Here is a 23,898-nt window from a genome sequence, read left to right as displayed (position 1 = left end):
TCTTAATTAAATAAAAACTAATAATTCAAGATAGTTTTTGCAATATAATAACGAATAAATTAAAATTGTATTTTTCCATTCATTTCGGAAATTTAAATTGATGACGACCTACCTACAGAATGCAAGGAAGATCATTTTTGATTGATTAATGTCCCTCAAGAGCTTGTAGACCTGGTGTATTAATAATTAAATAATATGATTGAATTAAAGAAGATTATGATTTGAATTCATTAAATTCAAGAAGAAAGGATAAACTGTTATTACTATTTACCAGTGCGAGGCTCCTTTGCACAGGATGCCGGCTAGATTATGGGCACCACAACGGCGCCTATTTCTGCTGTGAAGCAGCAATATGTAAGCATTACTGTGTTTCGGTCTGAAGGGCACCGTAGATAGTGAAATTACTGGGCAAATTAGACTTAACATCTTATGTCTCAAGGTGAATCCTGAGTGGCACTGCATTGTAATGGGCAGGGCGTATCAATTACCATAGGCTGAATGTCCTGCTCGTCATGTCCCTTATTTTCATTAAAAAAACTGTACACGTTGTTTAATTTGTTAGCTAGAGTTAAGAGCTCCTTTATAGGTCTGTATTTAATTTTACAATTAAATACCAGTATACTAGGACTCAATGAGCACAATTTTAAGAAATATATTAGAGCTTCTTTGACAAAGAAAGCTTAGTTTAGTGTAGTAGTCACAGACATAGATCCAAGTAGATAACGCAAATCCCTCCGTCTGTACGAAAGCCATGCGTACCCATTTTTTGTACCAACTGTGACGTCGTTAAAATGACAGTGCATCGAGCCTAACGTTTAGCTACACACCTCATCATTAGTTGACGTTTTCAGTACATCAATAGTCGGTATTGCTTATTACTAAAATCGCCAATGTATTATAAATCATAATAAAAAATAAAATAAATGCGTCAAAGGAAGAGCATTGCTCCTCTTTTTGTCGTCTTTTTGACACGCGAAGTACATACACTCGCGGTATCTATTTGGATCCATGTCTGTGTTAGTAGTAATCTAGTAGAAGTATATATTTATAAAGAACTAGCTGACCCGACCGACGTTGTTCTGTAAATAATAAATAAAGTAATGTTTTTTATGAATTTGTCAATAATATATCATAACATCAAGAGTTACTTTGTAAAATATGCACCCTGCTGTCGTAATGAAATTGTTTCACAGCAGAACTGTCAAACCGTGCATCAATAAATTCTCTCATAGAAATTATGTATGGACACATCAAAGGAAAAACAAATTTGTTGTTATTATTTAATTTAGCAGCATTTTCCTATTTATTCACCTTTTAAACCTTCTCTGGACTTCCACAAATAATTCAAGACCTAAATTTGCCAAATCGGTTCAGCCGTTCTCGAGTTTTAGCGAGACTAACGAACAGGATTTCATTTTTATATATATAGATATAGATAGATAGATAGATGATGCATGGTTTTTGTCTGGTTTTGCCCAGGTCGCCTAAAATTGTATAATATTATATTAAGTAAGATAAATTGTTGTAATATGATTCAAAAGAAGATCGTCTATACGCTAGTCTATGGTACTACCAGTAAATTTTTTTTTTAATATTATACATACACAGCACCTCTACGATTAGGTACCTCATTTCGTTTAAACGAATTTTATAATGATTTTATTTTATCTAAAACTATTCTCAGTTACATACAACAGTCTCTCCATATAAAAAAATACGGATTGCACTCCGGGAGTGCCGACAGTAGTGAAAACTTCAATATTAACGTTATGCATTTTTGAAAATTTTTGAATCGTGAGGCAATAATTTCGCACGAATTACTTTGTTAATCAGTATAAAAGTACTTGCATTTATGTGGTTAAATATAATATTCATTTATTTATTATATATATTCATTTATCACCAAATTCATCTATGATTTCAACGACTATCTTATAATTTTACTGTGGGGTCATGCTGCTGACATTGATATAGTGTTTGTTCTGCAAAATAGAGCTGTTCGAGCTGTATATCAGCTTGGTTATAGACAGTCTCTCAAAGAAAAATTTAAAGAAATAAATATTATGACTGTTCATTTTCAGTACATTTATAAAAATTTATTGAACGTTCACAAAAATCTTCACCTTTTTGCTCTCAATGGTTGTTTTCATTATTATAACACTAGAAATAAGGGATTGCTTGTAACTAATTCTAGTAGGCTTCATAAGATACATATAACTTTAAGGGTAAATCTATATACTTTTATAATAAAGTCCCAGCTACTGTTCAGGCATTATATATAAATAAATTTAAATGTTTTATAAAAAAATGGCTCTATCGTAAATCCTATTACCTACTCCACAGCTGAATATCTAAGTGATCGGACAGCCTGGGACTAGATTATGATTATTTATAGCGATAGAAAAGACTGTACAATATTTTATATTTTTATTGAAAAGAGTGCAAAACAAAAGTATGCTGGGAGAGTTTCTTGCGCCGCTTCTTCTCTCTCAGAGCGCCATTTGTTTCCGAAGCGGTAGTAGTATATTAGAAATTACATCAAAAAGAATTCTAAAGGAATCAATTTTGAGAAATAAATGCCTTTTATGCCTTTTAATATTTGTTCAGCCAAAACGTGTCCTGACGCCAGTTTTACATTTATCATCCATCCCAAGAAAGTGCTCAACGCCGCTTAAGAAGGTTTCACTTCAAAAATAAATAATTTTCTACTTCTTAATCCGACTTTTAATTGATCGGACGGGAAAATTTTCTGGGCTGAAGGAATTTTCCTATTTGGCCGTCAGAGTACTTATATGCTTAAAAATTTGTTATTTTAAGTGATATACCTCACTTCTGGGATTAAGTAGAGTATATAAGGATATAGACGAACATATAATATAATATATAATACTGAAACCCTTTTATACAAATTATCTTGCCCCAAACTAGGCTCAGCCTGTCCTATGGATACAAGACAACGGTATATTTAATAGAACATACTTATTTAAACGTACATTAATATGTATAAACATCCATGACTCGGAAACAAACATCCATATTCATTATACAATTGGTTGCACCTGCCGAGATTCGGACCCGGGACCTCGAGCTCAGTAGGCAGGATCGCTAACCACTGGGCTATAGCCTAGAGGTCGTCACGACATAGAGGATGACACGAACTATTTAGATTTAAAAGAGCGATATCTCAAGTCAATTTCCTAATATGCAATTATTAGGGTTGAGCAGGTTATCAACCGTATAGAAGATCCTGTAGAATGTAGATGAAGCCACAACCTGAGAGTTGAGCAAAGCATACAAGATATATGAACGTTACGTCACTCAGACGGTTGGCTCAGTTGATAAGAGCGCTCGGAAGGATCCCAAGAGACGCGGATCCGAGTCCCGCATCGCCAATAAATTTTGGTACAAATTAAATTTGTATCGTAATATGCTTAATTTACATCAGATTATGTTGTAAATAAAAAAACTATATTGATTTGACGTAATATGTAATTTATGTAACGGATGTCTTATTAGCAGGTGTGGTGTCTTCAGCGCGCAGGATAAACCCACTGCCAGCGAAGACCTTGTCGTCATTATCATGTGCTCTGTGAACTATTTCTGGGAGTGTAGTCTTGCCGCCACCTCCAAGCTCGTTCTTTGCAGGGCTGTCACACATTTTTTAGGAATATTAAAATTAATTTAATTTATAATTTTTCCAACCTTTTTGAAGTAAATGCAACAGCATAATAAGACCCTATTTGCGAATATAAAGTCATCTAACTTATCAAAAAACACATTTAAGTTACATAAGTTATCGATCTTCTACATAATTTAATATTTTTTTTTTAAAATTGAGGATAAACGAGCGTACAGGTCCTAATGACAATTGAGGAATTACAGGAGCCTTGCTGTGCTTTTAGAAAGGTTGACGCGCTTTTTTTGAAGGAACCTATGCTGTATCGTCCTTAAAACACCGCACAAGAAAGCTCGTTCCTTGGTTTAGTTGTACTTGGATAAAAGTTCCTTGAAAACCGCACTGGTGACGAATGCCATAAATCGTGATGGTAGATGATATCTTAATATATGAGGTGTCAATAAAAACCAGCTCTTCGGAACTACTTAAGTTATCTTCACTTCATCATCAATCATAGGTTTATGTTCCAGTTCCAGTCTATAAATAAAACATTGGTTTTTGCTTAGATCATTTATACGTCTAGACGGAGTGTGACATCTGTGAAAACGTCGTAAAAGTGATAGTTAGCCTCTATTTTGAGCAATGCACGCAGACTAACACAAAGTGACATACTAATCGCGAGTATAAGACGTCGCTTGTCACACACACTAAAGTAATAAACCTGGCCTCTTTTCATCCGTTGTCTAGCAGCAAGAGGCTCTATCTAGACTTACAAATTATCCAAGGTTTTTTGCATATAGTGAAATTTTTTTGTTACCCATCGGGGTGGTCCTTCCAGGAGAGTTCTTTCTCAACATGAGTCACACCTGAGCGGAACTGACGTCTACATTTTGGTCTGTAAATATATAATATTGATATATTTTGTCATATCAAGTTATTCCAAGTTATTTCTTTAAAGTTGTAAATTATAATGATTATCTTTATTTTGCCTTACTATACAGAGCGTCCCATGGCTATGCCACATGGGGGGGAAGTAATTTACCTATGTAACGTTTTACTGAAAGAAGAATTGCACTGCCTGGTTGAAACGGAAATTGAACCCGCTGCACGAGAAAAAAATATATACAGTAGCTTTATCATACCGAGTGAGAGGCTTCATCATAAGGCTTATTTTTGCTACATAATATAGCATCAGAAATAAAAGTCTCCTTTCAGTTAAATGTTACATCTACAATATATTGTGACGAGAGAGGGTCAGGTTTTTGGAAAGTAACAAATAACTTAAAGGAACAAGCCTTTATTTACGTTCACTTCCACGAAGTTGCACTTCGCCGGTCTGCCGCTGTTCTTCTTCAGATGGCAGTGCCATCAGCAGATCACACCGCACCGAACATTAGTTCTCTTCTATCTTCTTCTCTTCATTTTCGAGTCTGAACTAGAACTAACGTAGGCCACGCTTTGACAACTCTCGTCATGTACGTCGAAGCGTTGCTACGCGGCATGAAGTTAGACAACTCTCGTCATGTACGTCGAAGCGTTGCTACGCGGCATGAAGTTAGACAACTCTCTTCATTAACGTCGAAGCGTTGCTACGCGGCATGAAGTTAGACAACTCTCGTCATGTACGTCGAAGCGTTGCTACGCGGCATGAAGTTAGACAACTCTCTTCATTAACGTCGAAGCGTTGCTACGCGGCATGAAGTTAGACAACTCTCGTCATGTACGTCGAAGCGTTGCTACGCGGCATGAAGTTAGACAACTCTCTTCATTAACGTCGAAGCGTTGCTACGCGGCATGAAGTTAGACAACTCTCGTCATGTACGTCGAAGCGTTGCTACGCGGCATGAAGTTAGACAACTGTCGTCATGTCCGTCGAAGCGTTGCTACGCGACATGAAGTTAGACAACTCTCGTCATGTACGTCGAAGCGTTGCTACGTGACATGAAGTTTTACAACTCTCGTCATGTACGTCGAAGCGTTGCTACGCGACAATATGTTAAGGTAATTTCCCTCCATGTGAGCCGTGGGACGTTCTGTATAGAATGATGGAGGCGAAAAGTTAATAAATTTGATCTTTGTGACATACGGTTTCTAACTTTGCAGTATAAAAAAGCGACTGATTCGCGATTAATGACACACTGGTACGGCCAGTGGTATAGCAGCTAAATTATATTTTAAAGTAGTAGTAAAGCTTCCATATGCTAGTATGGTATAATAACAGTCACCCCTTAATTCTAAATATGAATAAAAATTTAAATTCAAATATTTTTATTCAAAGCAGTGTATACAAAAACTTATTGAAAGTCAAAAACTACTACCCATTCGGAAATTAATGCTTCATATCAGAGATAAACGGACGCGAGAAATCCAGCGGGCTTTTCTTTTTATTGTTACAAAATTTCTATACAATCAGCAATGGTTATAAGTAAATTTTCTTGAAACTGTCATAACCAAAACATTCTTGATTATACCAGATTGGGAATGGAGCTAACGCCCTCAGGCTACAAATTTTCGAATTTCTCGTAGTTTTTGACGTTCAATAAAATGATTTCAAATCTTTTTTTTTATGAGAAAAAGGGACAAGACGAGCAGGACGTTCAGCTGATGGAAATTAATACGCCTTGCCCATTGCAATGCAGTGCTACTCAGGATTCATGAAAAATCCAAAAATTCTGTGCGGCACTACAATTGCGCTGTCACCTTGAGACATAAGATGTTAAGTCTCATTTACCCAGTAATTTCACTAGCTACAGCGCCCATCAGACCGAAATAGTAATGTTAACTATATAAAATACCGGTTCACTGTTTAAATTCATATCATATTATTATGAAATTGTAATTTCATTTTATTGTGAGTAAAAATATTTGAATTAGAACTAGATAAATGAGATTATACATCTACGTGTAGAGAGTACTCAAAGTTAATGAATGATACATACTCAACATCCTTGTAAATAGCACACGATATAAACTGCCTGTTCTTGAAAACGCTGGTGTACAGGAATGGGCCGTAGCATTTATTAGTCCGCTCTTTAACAAGACAGGCAGATATTACACCAATAACGACGGAATTTACTCCGTTTCCATAAACCAAGGGACCTCCGTGATCATTCTGCGATTTAAAATAAAGTTTTGTAACAGTACAAAATATATATAACGTAGATGATGTTAATGATATCGGCCAAAGACGTAGCACAATGCTTTTTAATAACTACAAGTGCTAAACCGGCAAAAGTTGCTTGCGAGTATATAGGTATTTCTGAGTAAAAAAATTTGGGTTCGGATAAGTAACCACTAACTTATCGTGTACTTAAACCTTCTCCGAAGTACACTGTATCTTACGGTATAAGTATAATTCCGATTGGTTCAGTAGTTTATGCAGTATAACTTAAGAAGCGCAGTTGCGATGATTCTCAGATTTATGGGTTCAATCAATAATCCTAGGCGGAAGTATATGCGGTGTTATCTGTTAAAAAAAGCCTTTTTGGTACTGAAATACAAATAATACGCAATATTGATAGTGTTTTTTTACGACAATAAAGAGCAGGACGTTCAGCTGATGGTAATTGAGACACCCTGCCCATTACAATCCAGTGCCGCAGGATTCTTGAGAAACCCAAAATTATAAGTGGCACTAGAATTGCGCTCGTCTCCTTGAGACATAAGATGTTAAGTCTCATTTGCATTTTCAGTAATTTCACTAGCTACTGCGCTCTTCTGACCGAAACACAACAACGCTTACACATTAATGCTTCACGGCAGAAATACGCGCCGTTCTGGTACCCATAATCTAGCCAGCATGCTGTGCAAGGGTGCCTCCCACTGGTATATGAATATTTTAATTAATTCGGTCAGAACCCAAAATTTTTCAATTGCCATATAATCATTTTTAGTACATACTAAATCGCAAGTAATCTTAGTTTTGATTTAAAAAAAGTTATCACTGTTAGTTCTTACGCCCTCTTTTGGTATATGATTAAAATCTTTTATATTTTCAATATAGTGAGTGAATCCTAAAACTTTGCGTACCTCACAAAATCCGCCATCTGCCTGAGATGCGTATCTCCTAGTACCATTGGCATATGTCTCGTTATGGTAAGCCGAATGCAACACCAAGTTCGTTGGAACTTTCTCAATTTTGGCAACTTTCGTATCACGTCTCATATCTTCATCGTCTGAGTAGTTGATATCTTGACAGTCCACGTATTTTTCCTGTATCATATTAAATATGTTATTATGCTCAAATTTATCGTTACCTACTTTAAGTTAGCATTTCACAATGGACTTGTGGCTCGAATAATTCAATTGAATCAAATAATTCTTTATTAAACCCGTAAGTGCTTTACATCTTTTTAGCACAATTTTCATTTACTAAATTTATAATTCTTCTCTCAATGTCATTCTGAATTAATTAATTAAGAAGGTAGTAAAAATAGACAACATAGTGTAAATACAGCGTCTTTTATTCTTATTAATCAAAGAAATATAAAAAATTGATAAAATATGTGAGGAATACAATAAAGTGAAACCATACATTACAAATCTCTGACATGGTTTGGCCAATATCCTTGCTGCAGATCATGTAGTTGTCGATGATGTTGTGATATCTGGAGCCCCAGCGACGTTTGCATCTGTTCTTGGCAATGATCTCCACGTGAGCCTCTAGAAGATTCTGCTGATTTTCCTTTCTTCTGTTAACCCACTGAAGTAAAAACAGACACATTTTAAAAGTGTTACTTTTTTCAATAGTAATAATAGTAGTATCGATTGTTATTACATATTTAAACATGTAATTTATCTTTATTCATTCCCAATTCTAAAAATTTTATCATAACTATTTTAAACTTACAAATTTAATACAATGTAAGTGTTTCATGCACGTATAAGCCTCGTCCATTTCCCCCTTTCGCTACTATTTCCATCCGCTTGATACCAGCGAATGTGTTGATATCATAGACTTAAAATACTAGAGTATAAATTACCTGACAGCCCGATAATTTGTGACCAATTTTGATTTGTCAATTGGTGCGATATATAGCCAAAAGTGGCCGACTGTTTACGATTTGTAAATCAAATTCGGTTTCAGTAACAATAGACTCTCTTTCCTTTTCTATCTTGCTGTGTCGTTAGAAATTTTCGTCTCTGTCTCAGCCTTTGTTTGTCTATATGATTGTTTACTTTCCCCTATCCCCGGTGGATATCAAATTGCCCATAGTTTTAGGGCCTACTCAGTTTCCGTTACATATTTGACCTAATATCTTACCTCATTATATCTAGACGTTGTGCCCCATCCTGCTATTGAGACTACAGTACCTGGATTCTCTAGCGTTAGACTCTGATTATTGTAACAAATAGGTTTTGGTACAAAATCACAACCCCTTATACGTCTACTAAAATCGAAACCATCTTCAATTTTCACGATTGCTATATCATTGTTCATCCATCTAATATTGTCATTCTCGTGTCCATCAAATACGTAATCTAAAATTAAAAAAATATCATATTAATGTTGGAGCCGCCTTAACTGCGGCCGTTTAACCGGTTGTGTAGCCGGACGCCAGAGGGGAGGCAACGCACGCGCAGCTTCCTATTACTACAATATTTCCGCATACGAAAATCAGTTACTTTGTGCTGTCAATAAATATTTAACTACAGTCCACTGTTTGCTTCGCCACCATATGGTCCTGCGAGCCGGATAAATAAGCCATAAATAATTACTAAGACATCCATCGAAATATTGCGGCTCTGGCAGCAGAATTAGCATACCAACAATTTTATGACTTTAAATTTAAACTTTTATTTCATAAGTCGTCTAATTTCCGATTCTTCTGATGCTTACATACTGAGCTTAGTTGAGAAGGGTCCTACGGATTCTGGCTTAGATCAAATATGTACTAATTCTGCTGCAATACCATCTACTATTTCTTTTGCCATTTTACCTTTATCTACAATAGATTAAAGTTTGCAGGTCTATTAATTTTTTCCTTCCTCTTTAAGAAATGTATATAAACTTACTTTTGGGAACACATTTCCAAATTGCTTTCTTCGCACCGTTCTTGATACATGGGTTATTGAATCTATCGTCTTCATCAGAGTATCTGTAAACATTTATCATAAGTCCACACCTAGATCATTTATACATCTAGACAATCTGTTAGAATTGAGGTTGAATGTTAACCTCTATTTTGAGCAATGCATGCACACTAACACAAAGTGACATACAAATCGCGAATGTAAGACATAACTTGTCACGCACACCAAAGTATTAAACCTAGTCTCTTTTCATCGGTTGTCTAGTAGCAAGAGACTCATCTATACATTTAAATTATCCAAAATGTCCAAAATTATTTTAAATGTTCCAAATGTTATTCCGCTAAGCTCTGTCTTTCACCAATTCAACCCGCCAAGTTCTGCTAACCCAGTATCGATTCAGAATTCGGCGAGTCATTATCTCCTGAAGATGTCTCGTGTAGAGGCGAAACACGTGTCGAATTGGTGAAATACAGAGCATAGCAAAATTACTCAATAAAGTTTGGATAATTATTGATTTTCGCAAAATAACGTCTAATTCAATAAATAATAATAATTTCCGCAAAATAACGTCTAATTTAATAATTAATATTCATCATATTTTTAATGACAATAAGCGACGAGCAGGACGTTCAGCTGATGTTAATTGTTACGCCCAATCTTCTGAGAGGCACTACAATTGCGCCTGTCCCCTTGAGACATTAGATGTTAACGGCACCCTTCAGACGGAAACACAATAATACTTGCACCTCACTGTTTCACGGCAGAACAAGGCGCCGTTGTGGTACCCATAATCTAGCCAGCATTCTGTACAAAGGAGCCTCCCACTGGTTTGTTTAAATGTTTATTAGGGAGGCTTCTTTGAACAGGATAGCGACTGATGGTAAGCAAAGCGGCGTCTATTTCTGCCCTCAAGCAGTAGTGTGTAGCACTATTTTTGTCCCGGTTTGAAGATAACGTAGCTAATGAATTTACTAAGCTAGTGATAAGACCACTCATAAATATACTTAGCTTTCTATCTTATTCAAATGATACAGTGAAGAAACAAATCAGGACTGAATTCAGTGGCCGTATTTCACCACCGTCATAATCCAAAATACCAGCAACATCACGTTTACGTCTGGCAGCCCACAACTGAATTCTTTTTGCCTCACACAGCCACTTTGTGGAATCAATTATCGGCTTCCCCGTAAGCCTCTAGCCCGTTTACCGCCACTTATCATAAAAATGTTAAAATTATATTTATTTGTTGGTTATACTTATAAGTTCCAGAAACGACGTAAAAATGTTCAGCATCTTCAATGCAAGCCGCTGAAGTTAAAATATACTCTTCGTGTACGATAACGCCCCCACATAGCCACGTCCGATAATTTGATTGTTTTATGCTTGATTTTGGCAATTTCAAATACACCTTAAAATCAAAATATCCATGGTAATGGTATGGTATCCATGCAAATATTTTAAAGAAGTTATTAAAGAGGACGTAAATACTACATAATAAGAGATGGGATTGCCTAAGTAAAGTTTAAAGTTTAGTATGAAACGTGCAGTGAGATTTGACATAAGTTTGAAATAGTACTTAGAATTGGGCTACGAAGTATAATCTTGTGGCCGAAAGAAGAAGAAGAAAAGTAGAATCGATCGGTCAAAGGTCAAAAAAATGAGTTTTTCGTGATTTTCAGCAAAACGGTAAGTTTTATCATAAAAGTACCTCAGACAAAAATGTAGATCATAAAATTATCTATAAAAAATGTATCAATACTTTTTTTCTTACGAGCCACCGTTTCTGAGATATAACGATTCAAAAAGTTATCACCTTGAATAAATTTTTTTCCATACACGGGAACGATGGAGAACTTTTAAACATTGTTTATAATTATGTTTTGAAAATTATGTTTTGAACAATTTCACTGATTTTCAGCTTGTTGGGACTCTATGTAACTTCGAATGTCTAAATTGACCGGACTACTAGTCGAGTTACATTGTTATAAAAGATTAATTTAACTGATTTAATTAATGTAAAAAATACAATTTTGCTTATAAAATCAAAAAGTATTCAAAGAATGTTCTGATAGTTTGAAGTCGCTTTCATATTTACCATATATGGCCTCCCTTCTGTTACTTCATCACCATTAATAATTCTTCGAGTATCATTTAGTATTTTAGTGACTTCAGGTGGCAATTGTGTTGCAACCTCTATTGCACCTACATCTATAACCAAAACAACATTTAATTGATCTGGCGTTAAGTTAATTAAAACAATGTATTTATCATCAAATTATAACTAACATAAACTAAACAGAGACATGCTATAAATAAATAGTATTGACGCCATGTTGTGATAAAACATAACATGAATAAGCCAATTTTTGAGTTCGATGAAATATGTTTTTATTTAATTATACGGTTACGCAAACAATGCTTTTCATTTCTGTGTAATCTAGCAAGTTAATTGGATTTTAGCTTTAGAAGTAAATTTGAGTAAACCATTTAATATTTCAATTTTACTCCTATTCTTATCAGATAAGACTACGAGAAGTTTTAATACATCTTTTACATTTTATAGAAACGCAATTTTAAATTAAACCCAAGTTTTAATTGTCTTATTACAAATTATCTCATTTCTCTATTAGGTACTTCAATGTTTTATTAATCGAACGTTTAGGTTTAAAATAAATATACACTTCAATTAGATCAATTTATTAATTATAACATAATTTGAAAATAAAACACCATCCGACGAATTATATCATACAATGTTAGATTTTAATTTGTTTAGAATTGTTTACGTGGGTAACACTGAAAATGTTTCAAACTGGCCAGTTACAAACATTGCTAATGAAAACTTTTTTGAATTTGAATTTTAGAACTCTTTGGTAACCTAATGTAGTATATTGCATTCATTTGTTTTTGTGAATTTGCGGCAAATCTAAAACTCTTGTTACACGTGAAAATGAACCTAACGCGAGGAACAACAACAAAGCTATGATAGGCTGCAATTGGAAATTCTTAATGAAGCCCAATCTCGTACCACTATTTATTTTATTTATTTATTTAATTGCTTTAACGAGTCTAAGCGTGGACGTAGCAATCTCAATGATGATCCGCGTGAGAGACGTCCTTTGAAAACGACTACTGAAGATAACATCAGTGCATGATAGAGGAAGACAAGAGAGTGACCTATCAGCAGATACGGGCAAGCCTAGGCATTGGTATGAGTCAAGTCCAAAAAATATTACACGAACATTTAGGTGGCAGGAAGCTTTGTACCAGATGGATTCGCCATACTTTAACCGACGACCAGAAACACCTTCGCATGGACTGGTGCCGTCAAATGTTAGATAAGTTCAACGGCAGTGACTCAAATGCTGTATTTGACATCGTCACAGGTGGATGAAAGCTGGATATATTGCTACGAACCTGAAACCAAAAGACAATCAGCTCAGTGGGTGTTTCAATTCAAGGATCGGTCAACTAAGGTAAAGAAAGGAAGAAGTCAAGGAAAAAAGATGATTGCCTCATTCTTTGGTCGGAAAGGTCATTTCGCGACAGTTGTGCTAGAAGATGGAAGTACAGTTACTACAGACTGGTATGTCAATCACTGTTTGCATGTTGTCTTGGAAAAAATTCGACAGCAGCGCCCTCGAAGCAGAATCCTCCTTCACCACGACAATGTTTCAGCGCACTCCTCAAAACGGAATGTTGAATATTTGACTATGGCAGGTTTCGAGATAGTGAGTCATCCGCCATACAGTCCTGACCTGGCACCCTGCGACTTTTATTTATTCCCAAGAACTAAAGATAAAATTCGAGGTCTTCGCTTTACGAGCCCTGAAGATGCGATGAAAGCGTACGAAAATGCCATAGAAGAGACCCCTAAGAAGGAAGAATGGGCCCACTACTTTTCTCAGCGGTTCCATCGAAAGCGGCGATGTGTAGAGAGGAACGGAGATTACTTCGAAAAACAATAAAAGTATTGGCAACTTTTTACATTAAGCCGTTTTTCATTTTCTAAACATTTTCAGTGTTACCTAGGTATTTTATAAATTTAGAGAAAAATGGTGGTATAACTTGAGTAGATTTTTGGTATTCTTGGGGCAGTTTTCAATAACCTTTCTATCCTTAGTTTAACTTACTAGAGTAAGACAAATCTATTCTTTTACGCTACTTAGATTTCAATAACCTATCGACATAAAGCATTGGACTATAACTATATTGAACATAACTATGGATACATAAGATCTTGTCATTAAACGGTGACAGTAATGCATCCCTAACAAGAGAAACGTTATTCAAAACGGCCGTATTTTCTTCTCAATCTCACCCAGTAGGTATATTATATGAAAAATATTATGTGTAAGAAAATTGGAAGCTTCATTTCAAAATAATATTTTCTTATATTGTCTTCACCCTTGTTTTCTTAATAATGCTATGTTATGCTATATTGACCTCATGCCACTGTTATCACTTAGGTCTCTACCTATCGCTAACTAACCAGGTATATAGAATTAATTACTCAGCAACACACAGCCTCACAAATTTGGAGAGAGTTTATAAGAGAAGCAGTGCATTTTAAAACTCTCACAGACATGCACTCCCATTGCGTGAAGAGTATCAAAACGTTATTCGGACGGTTGGCTAAGCGGTCAAAGTGCTGGGACGTATCCCGAGACAGGCATTAATAAATAAATTAATAAATAAATATTTTAATCCAATGAATCCATTTTCATATGTGTAAGCTGTGAATCTTCTAAGAAATATCCCCACAGTACAATCTAACCTGAGAGGCTCGGGTCTGAGTCCATGAATTTTATTACGAATTAAATTTGTATATTTAATCCCAGAAGAATGGGATATCACTTAAAAATAACAATACGCTTTTAAATGAATACTAGAGGTACTTTGGTTATTTCTTCACATTGTTGATTAATGATAGAAATCGAAAAAAAATCTACTCATAATCTATAGATATAGAGTTATTTTTTTGTAGAAAAATAAACTCTTTATACATTATATACTGTGTAGAAGTGTAAAGTGAAGTAAAGTCTCCTTTTTTAACTATCGAATTCTTTTTCTATAAGTTTCATAAGTCAAGTTTCAAAATTAATCTACAAAGTACGGGAATAATTTATAAAAATAAAAATTGAAATACTCTATTGTGTTATACTTTAATTGTACTACCATTTAAAACTACATCGCGGTCTTCCGAAGCTCTCAGAACAACCCCTCTATGTTTGATGATGGTATCAAACGGTGTAGAAATCGTGACATTAGCTGCAGTGCTTGTAGTTTCATTATTATCATTTCTCCTCATCTTTGCAATTTCATTTTTGGCTGGACTGAAATAAAAGAGTAAGTATTAGGTTTTCATTCAATAATTTTATGTATCTTTAGCAAGTCTTAAGCCTTATTGTAGATAATTACGGAATGGCAACAAACGCTCATGTGATTACTCTAGTACGAAGAGTATGGGTGGATTGATTAGATGATCCGTTAACTCGGTGGTTAATGTATTACATTCCATCTATCTTTTTTACTATTTTTGCGTAGCAACGCTTCGAAGTACATTACGAGAGTTGTCAAACTTCAAGGCATTGATAATTTGGACAGGTAAAGTTTCTAGTACAATTCAAATTTAAAGATGGAAGAGAATCATGTTGAAAATAGAACAGACCCGGGGGTATATAAGCCGTACTGCCTACGGCAGTTCTAGTTCAGACTCAATAGTGAAAAGGAAAAGAAAGGAGAGAAGAAGAAGTAGTGAAAAGTATAAAAAGTGGAAAGTGAAGAGAAGATAGAAGAGAACGAATGTTTGGTGCGGTGTGACTCTCTCTTGACACTATGATAATCTGATCACAAAGAGCCAATACTATTGTTACTAAAAATTATCAAAGTTTTTTGGTTCCCTAAATTGAAATGTATAACTTACCCATCGGGATGATCAGCCCAACTTATTGTTTCTTCGTAATGAGTTTCACTAGCTCTAAAAAGCTTTGAGCAATCCCCTCTGAAACATAAATTATATTCAAAGTTATTATCATGTCAAAACCTTTTTCTTTGTTTCAATATTTATGGCAAGACTAGGTAATATATGGGAAACTTTTTTGAGAGGCAAAGAAATTGTGAATGTGACATTGAAAGGAGAGTAAAAGTGGGTATCCAAGTGAATGGGGACTGAGGGACGACTGTTCATCAAGGTGGTGGTTATAACGCTTACGTACCTATGCCAATGAATGAGGCAAATAAAAAAAAAAACAAAAACAGCAAGTCAAAAAAACAGAATCAATGTGGTAGAGATGAATAATTTGCTTACTATAAATTAGGAGTTGATTTGAGGGACGGATCAGATGATACCTTGACATGTGAAAGCGATGTAAAGTTAAGAAGAAGATAGTGAGAAGGAAATATTGAGGTAGTTTGTTTAAATAGAGAGGATGGGTAAATGGAAAGGTTGACCGATGCGTATATTAAAAATTAAGTTGGTACATGATACATAAAAAGTGTGCCAGGGCTCCACCTTCTTTAAAGGCTGGCAACGCTTCTGTGATTCCTCTGGTGTTGCATGAGAATATAAGCGGCGGTGATCACTTAGTATCAGATGACCCGTACGCTCTTTTGTCCTCCTCTTCCATAAGAAAAGGGTAAGAGAACGAGAGCATGTATTAAGGTTTTGTGCGGATGGAAGAAGTCAAGCAAGTGGAGGTCCGTAAATCTCAGTTTCCCCACTGTCAGACAAGTGTGAATGTATGTTTGATATTATCAAGGAATATCATCAAATACATTAAATAAACATCAAACCTCACATCCTTATAAATAGCGCAGTTGATTAATGCTTTATTTTTATATACACTCGTATAAAGAAAAGGCCCGTGACATTTATTTGTCCGTTCTTTAACAAGACAAGCAGATATAATCCCTATCACGACGGAATTGACACCAGTTCCATATACCAACGGGCCACCGTGGTCATTCTGTAACAAATTCAAAGAATTCAATTATTATATTATTTAAAAATCATACATAAATTTTGATCTGAGAATCACAAAACGATCTTATAAAAAACTTTTGTATACCGACTACGAGAACCAAACTTAGTCGCAGATACACTACTTTAATATATAACTATATTTCTGTTCTATCACATTCATTGCATTTATAGTATTTTACGTATATAATAATATGTTTACAAAATTATTTTTTAATGAAAGCAGACATGTAAGTGTTTTAATGGGTTTTTTTTTCTTTTTAAATTTTATTGTTTACTGGCACTCCGAAAGTTAACCAGGTAAGCGCTGCAGCCAATATTGGTTTACAGCACAAGCTGAGCATCGGCCTTTTCTATTGCCACACAGCATATTTAGTTAAGATAGGATTAGGAATATATATTAAGAATTTAGATTTAGAGACATATGTGTGGCATGGAATATTTTTTTCTTATTCTTATCTTAGTCTTGTAATAATGTGAAAGGACATCAATGTCAGTAATGAGTACAACAGCAGCAGCAAGATAATAAATCTCCTTCTGCATTGGTGAATGGATTTACATTTCTTACATCATAGTTACTTTAATCCAACGGCGTATTTGTCTTCGCAAAAACAAAGAACTTACAAAATTTTATCGCAATAAAATACAGCTTTCCAGTAGTGAAATATATTTTGGTTTAAGTTCAGTAGATTCGGGAATTGCCCATGACTCACAAACTTTACCTATTTACAATATTAATACATTTTTAATTAGGAAGGGCTTAGACTTTAAGATATACAGTTACCCACTTCACAAAAGCCACCACTGGCCGCTGAACTCCGTCTGTATTCGGTATCATTGTGGTGTGCAGTATGTACAATTGTTAAATTTGAATCAGACCTCCTCGAGTCTTTAGATGAATAATCATCCGAATACATAATATCAGTGCAGTCAGCATATTTCTCCTAAAATCAAAATTCATCAAAAATTTATAGAAGCCGTTTAAATTACAGAATGGAAATCTGTGGGAACGATATTATAATGTTGATAAATTACAATATAAATTTAAATATCCGTTTTGCTTGAATAATGCGTAAACTATCCAGAAGCTAGCTTTAAGCCCACATTACGTAAATTCCACCAACCGAATTTACAATATCTATCAAAGATTCGTTGCCGAATACCACTGGGCTTTGTGGTTGAAGCAAACTATTATATGGAACGGGAATAAAGTGAAAACCACCGCCTATATTATCTTTCAACACTAGAAATTCTTTATGTTTGTTGAAGACTTAATGCGATTTCAGTAGTAGCGCGTCTCAAAACGGCATCATGTTCCGCGATACTTCCCCGATCTCATTTAACGCTACCCCTTACAATAAAATATGGAATATATTGTGTGTATTTAATTACACCAACGCCCCAACCCTTCAAACCGAAACACAAAAGTATGAGTGAAGGTGTGAGTGACTTTACTATTCCGGATGTACAATACACAGACAGCCAGTTCTACTGCTACAAAACTATACACAGGGGTCCAGATGCACAAAATATTAGACAACTATTTGGAAATAACTCTGTACCTAATAGTATATATTACACAAAGTTACAAACATATATTACATTGGCTGATAAACACATTCGCAATATTTTTATAAAAAATGGTAATGTAGTTTTTTACCAGACAAATCTCACTCAGTTCTGGAACGATATCTTTGCTGCATATCATGTAGTTGTCAATGATGTTGTGGTAGCGATGTCCCCAACGGTTCTTGCATCTGTCCTTGGCAACTATCATAACATCCGTCTCCATCAAATCTTGGTCTAGCACATCACTTCTTTTGTTTACCCACTAAAAGACCAATGTAATAATGTACTGTAATGTTAACATATTCTTAAACCATTTTTGCATATTTTCGTTGTTCTGGCATTCATATCATAAATGAAATGAATGAAATCGTGCAATTCTTTTAAATAATAAGATTGAGTATGAAATTACAGTTCAGGCATTCTGGATTTTTTGTAACTTTTTTTACATGACAGTTAAAACAATTTAGATGCAAGATTGATTTTTTTGACTTTCATTTGCTTTATTTTTCGGCTTGAAAACTAAAGATGAATGGATACATAAAAATGAGAGTAATTATTTAATACGAGTTCCGGTGTGGAACTAACACAGCATAAATAGCTTACAACATCAACGCTATGTTTCGAGAGACTACTAACACAACGTTCTTCTTTGATTTTATAGATTCCGTAGAAGAAACTTGAAGAATGAATCCCAAGATCTTCATTACCTCTAAGGTAACTAATGATGAATTAAAGGCGACAGTAGAAGCATTAATCAATCAAGGAATTGCCGGAATGGTATCTTATATTCATCAAATCGGTAAAAAAATACTTGAAAGAGTTGATGATTTAACCCTATGACCCTGTAGAAAGAAGCATGCTTTTGAAACTTACTTTGTGATCTAAAGACAGACAATATGGAACCAGTACAGATATGAAGGGATTTTGGGACACATGATGAAGATCAAATTCTTTACGTAAATCGCAAGCGAACATAGAAGGTCCGACACCAGATCAAACGATGCAATTAATGCCTTAAAGTGAAGCTTACTCGTATAAAATATTTGATGGTAATTTACTACATTCCTCAGATTCAGTCAAGGAAGAAATCCTCAGAAATGTATTTGCAATATATCGCACCTTAATAGCATTAGAAGTCGTTAGGAACGAGGAAATGGAAGCAATTAATATAGAATATGGCTTAATGGAGGTTCCTATTCGACCAATCCAAGGCCATTGGCGAAACTGAAAAGTAGGGTTAAACATGAATGTGTCAAAAACAAAACATATGGTCATTTCGGGGTAGCCACAGTTGGCGTCATATATACATATCGGACTTAACATCTTGGATCTCTCCACAACGTTGACAAGTACAAATATCTTGGGTCATGGCTAACAGACTCATGTGGACGTATCGTAGAGTGCTCCGCGTAAGTTGGGCGGCTAAAGTGTCTAACGCAGAGATCCTTGTCCGAATGTAGAAGAACATCGAATTAGTAAGAACTATCAAAAAGCGTAAGATCTCATTTTCAACCATAATTTTGTAATTCAAATGTAGAATTCAAATCCTTGATAAATAGAAAATATAGGTACATCATTATACTTATCGAGGCTCCCCCATCCTGCTATGGAAGCCATCGTCCCTGGCTCTTCTAACCTTTGGCTCTGATTGTTATAGCAAATAGGTTTTGGTGTATAATCACATCCTCGTACTCGTCTATCGAAATTGAAATCGTCTTCTACTTTCACGATGGCTATATCATTGTTCATCCAGCGAATATTATCGTTTTCATGACCATCAAATACATAGTCTGAAAAATAATCATTAATATTGCCAATCACTGATTGTTTGAGCTTTTTTAATTAAAAAGATAATATTATTTCATTAGTACTAACAAAACCTGCAATTGTTCTTCTCATACCACTTCTATCACGAGTAGTATTCCAAAGAGTTGTCTCACCTACTCCTTACAGTATTTTACCACAGACAATTATATTATATATCATCATTGCCATCTGGATGTGCGGTGATCATCTAGGTTTCTGAAGAATTCTCTTCAAGTTACTTAAGATCATAATAATCTTAATAACTCTGCCTCTATTATCCTTTAATTTCTTCTCCTTTGATGGTTGTAGAAATTGAGAGTACACTCAATAATTCCGAGCTTCTAATTCTAGTGGTTACGGTCTAACTTGGAGGATGACTTATTTAAGGCTGAAACACTATTATGGTGTTTTGAGCAAGGAAATGTGCGCTGATGGGCAACTTTCTTACCAATAGATTAATCACCCAAGACATGACGTAATTTAAATATTATTATTTATTATAATAAACCACTCACTTCGTGGGATACATTTCCAAACAGCTTTCTTGGCCCCATTTTTGATACAAGGGTTATTATATCGATCACTGTCTTCGTGAAACCTATAATTTAATATTACTAACTTACTTTTGTCATAATATAATATTACTTTTAAATCGTATGTAGGTACGTAAATTTTAATTTTAAATCTTATATTACCTATAAGTCCCAGATACAACATAGAAATGTTTGGCGTCTTCTATGCAAGCCGCTGAGGTTAGGATATATTCGTCGTGAATGATAACACCGCCACATAACCAACGCCTGAAGTCTTTGTATTTTGGATTACTTGATGGCAGTTTCAAATAAACCTAAAATAATTAATTAATGATTTACTAGAACTACGGGATATATAGCCCCCAGATGCTATAATATTGCGTCAAGATACTGCGGACTGCCGAGAAGTAAGAGGAACTCGAGGAAGATTTGAGCAGATTACGATGTGATGTTGTGGGGTTATTGAAAAACGGTGAGGACTTAATAATCTTAAATTCCGGACACCTGCTCCACTGCCGGCAGGGCGACCAACAGTCCAGGGTGGCTTAGGGTTTCTCGTTCAAAGTATTTTGTCAGCAACGTTACAGAGGAGTTTGTCAACTAGGGTAGCGTACCCTATACTGAGAATTACCGAATGGTATTCGTTGAAGGTCATTCAGGTTTACGCTCCGACTTCGACAGATGACATAGGAGACAAAGTGAAGACGTGTATGAAGTCATCCCAACAGCATCCACACTCCTAAGACCCACTAGAATTGTCATGGGAAACATTAATACAAAACTAGCGGCAATTAATTATGTGTGGGAAAATTTGGTTATAGAAATTGGAACGCTCTATGCTGGCTGACCTGATGGAGAAAGAGGATCTCTATATAGTGAACTGCTTATTCATGAAGCCAGAACAACACAAATTACGTGGATTAGTCCTGATGGTGCCACCAAAAATGAGATTAACTTCATTATGTTGATCAAAAGGCATAATATATTACATGATGTCTTAAATAGAAGACAGAGGAGTATAACCTCATCACAAATACTACAGTGTCTCAAGACAAGGGTTTTTAAGAGTTCTTGTGAGATTGATTCAGAAATAAGGAGATCCGTAGGAGAACCAAAGTTACTGACATAGCACAAATTATTGCGAAACGTAAGTGGCAATAGACAGGGCACTTAGCACGACAGACAGAAAAGTCCACGAATGGCGACCACGTACCGGAAGACGTAGTATTAGTAGGCCATGATGGACCGATGATCTAGTCTAGATTGCCGGAATAGGTTGGATGAGGGCAGTGCAGGACCGATCGTCATAGCGATCTTTGGGGGATGCCCGTCTCCAGCAGTTCACTGGTATTATTTTACACATTTCACCGGAAGACTTGGAAGTCTATGAAATGATGATGAGGATGATAATTTGTCGGCTATGCAGGTATACTCGATACACGAGACACGACATGAGGAGGTGGAGGCCATGTATTATGGTCAATTATTAGAAATGACATCAAAAAGAATTCCAATGGAATCAATTTTGAGAAAATAAACTCCTTTTACGCCTTTTATGCCAAGATTCGATCGAACCAATGGACAGAGAGTATATTACTGAGTACGTTACTAAATTATATATCGTAGACGTTTGACTTAGTACTGCCATACCATATAGGGCCTCGTATTTCTGGCTTCGTTTCCATTGATTATTCTACGACTTCCATTAAGCAATTGCTTTACATCACTTATATTTGTATTTTTTAGAATGTTCTGGACATTTGGCGGTATTGTCGTCCCGACATTGATAGATGATGCACCTATATAAAAAACACATTATTATAATTAATATAGAAATGTATTTTTATAGGAATGAGTGAAGGTACCTACCATACAGCATGATTATTATTGTAAACTATTTTAATTTTGAATTGTTAACCACTAGCTAACGCACACATTGACAAATTAGTCACGTTTTATAGGCCGTCAGGTCGTCTATACGCTAGTATATGCTAAGTTTATGATCACGATCAATCCCGATTACGTCTGACCATGCCAGTCGTTATGACACATTTAAAAATGGAATGTTATATGTGCCCGGTGGAATAAGCGTATTTTCTATACTTTTATTCTATAGTTTACGTTGCTTTATAATCAGATTCAACGATATGTTGGACGCCTCCAATATACATTGCTATGCAGGCGACAGCACTGGTGATTCAGTTTACACGGGCCATGCAGGTTACTCTAAGGAAATCGTCGACCACGGCCGGAAGAAACTTGTATCTTCTACCGAATCCTCTCTTCAGAACGTGGCGGAATAGGATAAAATGAACCTTGTTCAATTTAACCCACAGAAGACTCAAGTTTGCGCGCTTACCACAAAAAAACCCAATTTGTCGTATCACCGCTCTTCGACAACACTTCCCTTAAAGCCTCGCCTAGTATCGGAATTCTGGGTCTCGAAATCTCAAGCAAATGCCTATTCCGCGTTTATTTGGATGGCTCACCCAAACTGGCTTCGAAGAAGCTGGGCAGTTCATTAATAGAGCAGGGCAGTACTTCAAGTCGGCCAACATTCTAGCGCTCTACAAAGCGATGGTCCGGCCACATATCGAGTGAGAGAGTATTGCTGTCATCTCTGGTTTGGTACACCCAAGGACCAGGTAGAACGACTTGATCGCGTGCAACGCGAGTTGCTTGAATTGTCGGGGACCCAGCGCTTTGTAAATGGCTAATAACTTAGAGTTACGAAGAGATGTGGATTCATTGCGTATCTTCTACCGCATTTATCACTGGTAATATTCCGAAGAGCTGTTTGACATGATTCCTGACATCATGACTCATCATTTTGGCATAATCTGTTTACTTTCACATATTCCCATAAAATATAACTGTCCAGGGTGGCTGTACCCAAACCCTTCCAACCTCAGAATGAAATCATGGGTAGGTTCTTGAGAAAACCCTACCGCACTAGTCTTCCACATTCATAAAAGAAAAAATTACATTAACATATTTTTCAAGTTCTTAATATAATTAATAAATCATAACTGTCAACAAACCTGATATGTAATATATGCAGCATAATGATATTATACAAACGCTAGCCACTAAAATAATTAATTTCATGTTATCTTCGACTAAAAATTTGTTTTGAAATTCGTTAAAGCAAATATAAATCTACAATTTCACGGTGTTCGAATACATTGATTGCCTAATTCTTTGCAAGCATGCGAAACATAGTAAGCCGTGGTTTTAATAGTAACAGTAGAACTAACTGTAATGAAAAGCCTTTTGTTTTTTTACGGTCCAATATTTTCTTCTTACTCGATCACTTGCGTAGAGAGGAATTGGCGAATGTGTAATTAGGCGCCATGGAT

At 35.5% G+C, this 23,898-nt stretch overlaps 2 protein-coding genes across 3 annotated transcripts; both read right to left on the bottom strand.

The window, feature by feature from the left end:
• Window positions 1-3,471: 3,471 nt before the first annotated feature.
• On the bottom strand, window positions 3,472-12,100 carry LOC126979542 (uncharacterized). Its single transcript, XM_050828899.1, has 10 exons — window positions 11,936-12,100; window positions 11,745-11,857; window positions 10,906-11,057; window positions 9,632-9,714; window positions 8,880-9,097; window positions 8,151-8,318; window positions 7,646-7,828; window positions 6,556-6,728; window positions 4,434-4,511; window positions 3,472-3,647 (listed from the first exon to the last, which is right to left on the bottom strand). Exons 1-10 carry the CDS (start codon window positions 11,994-11,996, stop codon window positions 3,494-3,496), a joined length of 1,383 nt encoding a protein of 460 aa, XP_050684856.1. The 5' UTR covers window positions 11,997-12,100; the 3' UTR covers window positions 3,472-3,493.
• Window positions 12,101-13,036: 936 nt separating this feature from the next.
• Window positions 13,037-23,747, bottom strand: LOC126979539 (uncharacterized). Of its 2 annotated transcripts, XM_050828889.1 has the most exons (11): window positions 23,581-23,747; window positions 22,190-22,338; window positions 20,702-20,853; window positions 20,522-20,604; window positions 19,773-19,990; window positions 18,292-18,462; window positions 17,420-17,575; window positions 16,445-16,617; window positions 15,576-15,653; window positions 14,828-14,985; window positions 13,037-13,066 (listed from the first exon to the last, which is right to left on the bottom strand). In XM_050828889.1, the coding sequence occupies exons 1-11, from the start codon at window positions 23,645-23,647 to the stop codon at window positions 13,059-13,061; spliced, it is 1,413 nt and encodes a 470-aa protein (XP_050684846.1). In that variant the 5' UTR covers window positions 23,648-23,747; the 3' UTR covers window positions 13,037-13,058. The 2 variants fall into 2 exon arrangements, with proteins under 2 accessions (XP_050684846.1, XP_050684845.1); XM_050828888.1 differs by lacking the exon at window positions 13,037-13,066 and having other exon boundaries at window positions 14,784-14,985.
• Window positions 23,748-23,898: the final 151 nt, after the last annotated feature.

The sequence above is a fragment of the Leptidea sinapis genome, chromosome 3 (assembly GCF_905404315.1).
Source record: "Leptidea sinapis chromosome 3, ilLepSina1.1, whole genome shotgun sequence".
In the NCBI taxonomy this organism is placed as follows: Eukaryota; Metazoa; Arthropoda; class Insecta; order Lepidoptera; family Pieridae; genus Leptidea; species Leptidea sinapis.
The sequence above is the reverse complement of the archived record's forward strand: the minus strand, read 5'-3'. Positions and strand labels throughout refer to the sequence as shown.